Source organism: Psammomys obesus, unplaced genomic scaffold (assembly GCF_907164565.1).
Source record: "Psammomys obesus unplaced genomic scaffold, mPsaObe1.curated_primary_1811, whole genome shotgun sequence".
Classification (NCBI taxonomy): domain Eukaryota; kingdom Metazoa; phylum Chordata; class Mammalia; order Rodentia; family Muridae; genus Psammomys; species Psammomys obesus.
Genome location: NW_026590269.1, coordinates 185877 through 188581, shown reverse-complemented (window position 1 = coordinate 188581; position 2705 = coordinate 185877). Strand labels below are relative to the sequence as shown.

Genomic DNA, 2705 nt, shown 5'->3' with positions numbered 1-2705 from the left:
AGGAGGTCAGAATTTCAATCTACTACCCAAACCATTTTAATTAAACAATATAAACATGAAGTGAAACATAGGCCAGAAATATCCTATAACCAAATCAACCTGTGTATCAAAACTAATTCATCATGGATAAATTTAGCTTATGTTTAAGGACTCAAGAATTTAAAAGCTAAATAGCACAAGGATGATTTAAACAAATATAAAAAACATTCTGTGAAAGAAAAAGGAAACATCCTTGGTTTAAAAATCTCAGTATTTCTCTCTGAAAGAAACCATCATAAAAATGCAATGTAGAAGGACCTCCAGAAATGCAAGTCTGACCTGCTTGCTACAGACGGTACTAGAGGATTTCCTGGGTATTGGAGATCTTAGCAATTAATACTAATATGCAGTACTTAGGGCAGATGAAGGGTGAAAAGTGTGGAGCAGAAAATGTTATAAAAAGTATAGAAGAAGAGTGAAGACCTCAAAAGTGGAAGAATTGTCCAATTCAAAAGAAACTAAAAAAGAAAAGCCTAGTTTTTCTTTCTTATGAAGATCATTATTGTTAAGTGATTTACAAATAACGTATTTTTTTTTTTTTTACTTCTTGGTGGAGGCTTGATGACCTTTTATAATTTTTACTATCAACTTTTGGAACAGGGGTTTTTCTGATTTTCTTAGATTTTGGTGGAGAGCAGGAGAGTTTAATGTAAACCCTGGTGCAGAATGGCTTTAATCCGCCATCTTTTTTGCTCCAATCTTAAGACAGAGAATAACGCTCTTAAAACACAAGGTGGCGCTGCAGGCTAAAAAGAGGAAAAGAAAGGGACGGGAAGGAAGAAAAATGCACAAAGGGTATTCCGGATTTCCCACAAAGCCATAGGAAATTATACAGCTTTCAGTATAGCTTGGGAGAAGGCGCCTCACTCTTTTCACAGGAATTGCTAGTGTCCAGGTCATTCCTAAGGATTCCAGCTGCTGACATTCCAGAGAGCTGCCCGAGGCCAAGTGGAAAGATTTTTAATTTGAAGAATGGAGACCAGATTGGAGCAAGCTATGCAGAAAAGGCAAGTACTGTTTCTTTGTGTATTTCTGGGAGCATCTTGGGCTAGAGCCAAACAGCTTCAGTATTTTGTGGCAGAGGAAACTGATAAAGGCACTTTCCTGGGCAATCTAGAGAAAGATTTGGGGTTAGGGCTGAGGGAACTGTCAGCCCGTGAAGCTAGAATTGTTTCTGACCAGAACACACAGTTTTTACTGCTCAGTCCGCTTACTGGAGAATTAATCCTAAACGAGAAGCTGGACCGAGAGGAACTGTGTGGCCCCACAGAGCCCTGTGTGCTGGCTTTCCAGGTGCTGTTGGAAAAACCATTTCAGATCTACAGCGCTGCACTCCATGTCAAAGATATAAATGATAATTCTCCAGTATTTCTAGACAAAGAAATCCTCTTGAGAATATCAGAAAGTACCACTCCAGGGGCGACGTTTCTCTTGGAAAGGGCACAGGACTCTGACGTGGGAAGGAACAGCCTGAGTAACTACACCATCAGTCCCAACGCTAACTTCCACATTCAAGTGCATGATGGAGGGGAGGGGGTTGTCTTTCCTGAGCTGGTGCTGGATCAAATGCTGGACCGGGAAGAAATACCAGAGTTCACGTTAACTCTCACAGCCTTAGATGGTGGAGCTCCGCCCAGATCTGGGACCGCCCTGGTGAAAATCCTGGTGTTAGATATAAATGACAACTCCCCCGAATTTGCGCAGTCGCTCTACAAAGTGCAGTCACCTGAAAACACCCCTGTTGGCTCCTTGGTGGTTGCTGTGTCTGCTAGGGATTTAGACACGGGAAGTTATGGACAAATAGCGTACACATTTTTTTATGCCACTGAGAGAATTCTCCAAACGTTTCAAATCAATTCTACATCCGGCAGTCTTTATCTTAAAGGTGAACTCAACTACGAAGCAATCCAAACTTACTCAATAACCATTCAGGCCAAAGATGGTGGAGGACTCTCTGGGAAATGCACTGTGGTTGTAGAGGTAACAGATGTAAACGATAACCCACCCGAACTTCTCATGTCATCACTTACTAGCCCAATTGCAGAAAATTCGCCAGAAACAGTCGTTGCAGTTTTTAAGATTAGAGACAGAGATTCGGGAAACAACGGGAAAACCATGTGCTCCATTCCGCATGATCTCCCTTTCGTCCTGAAGCCATCTGTGGAAAATTTCTACACCCTGGTAACAGAGAAGCCTTTAGATAGAGAATCGAACACTGAGTACAACATCACCATCTCCGTCTCCGACATGGGCTCACCCAGGCTCAAAACCCAGCACACCATAACAGTGCAGGTGTCTGACATCAACGACAACGCCCCCGCCTTCACCCAATCCTCCTACGCCCTGTCTGTCCGCGAGAACAACAGCCCCGCCCTGCACATAGGCACCATCAGAGCCACAGACTCAGACTCTGGCTCCAACGCCCACATCACCTACTCGCTGCTGCTGCCACAGGACCCGCAGCTGGACCTCAACTCTTTAGTCTCCATCAACGCAGATAATGGGCAGTTGTTCGCGCTCAGGGCCCTGGACTATGAGGCTCTAAAGTCCTTCGAGTTCCGCGTGGCCGCCATAGACCAAGGCTCCCCTGCTCTCAGCAGCCAGGCGCTGGTGCGAGTCCTGGTGCTGGATGACAATGACAATGCGCCCTTCGTGCTCTACCCTCT

General features: G+C 44.5%; 1 protein-coding gene across 1 annotated transcript in view; it reads left to right on the top strand.

Moving 5' to 3' along the window:
* The first annotated feature begins 964 nt into the window (after nt 1–964).
* The window catches only part of LOC129676415 (protocadherin beta-7-like), a 37092-nt gene continuing 35351 nt past the window's right edge, over nt 965–2705 (top strand). Inside the window, exon 1 of the mRNA XM_055606758.1 lies at nt 965–2703. Coding sequence (XP_055462733.1) covers nt 1012–2703 — 1692 coding nt within the window. The 5' untranslated portion in view covers nt 965–1011. The remainder of the gene's footprint in view (nt 2704–2705) is intronic.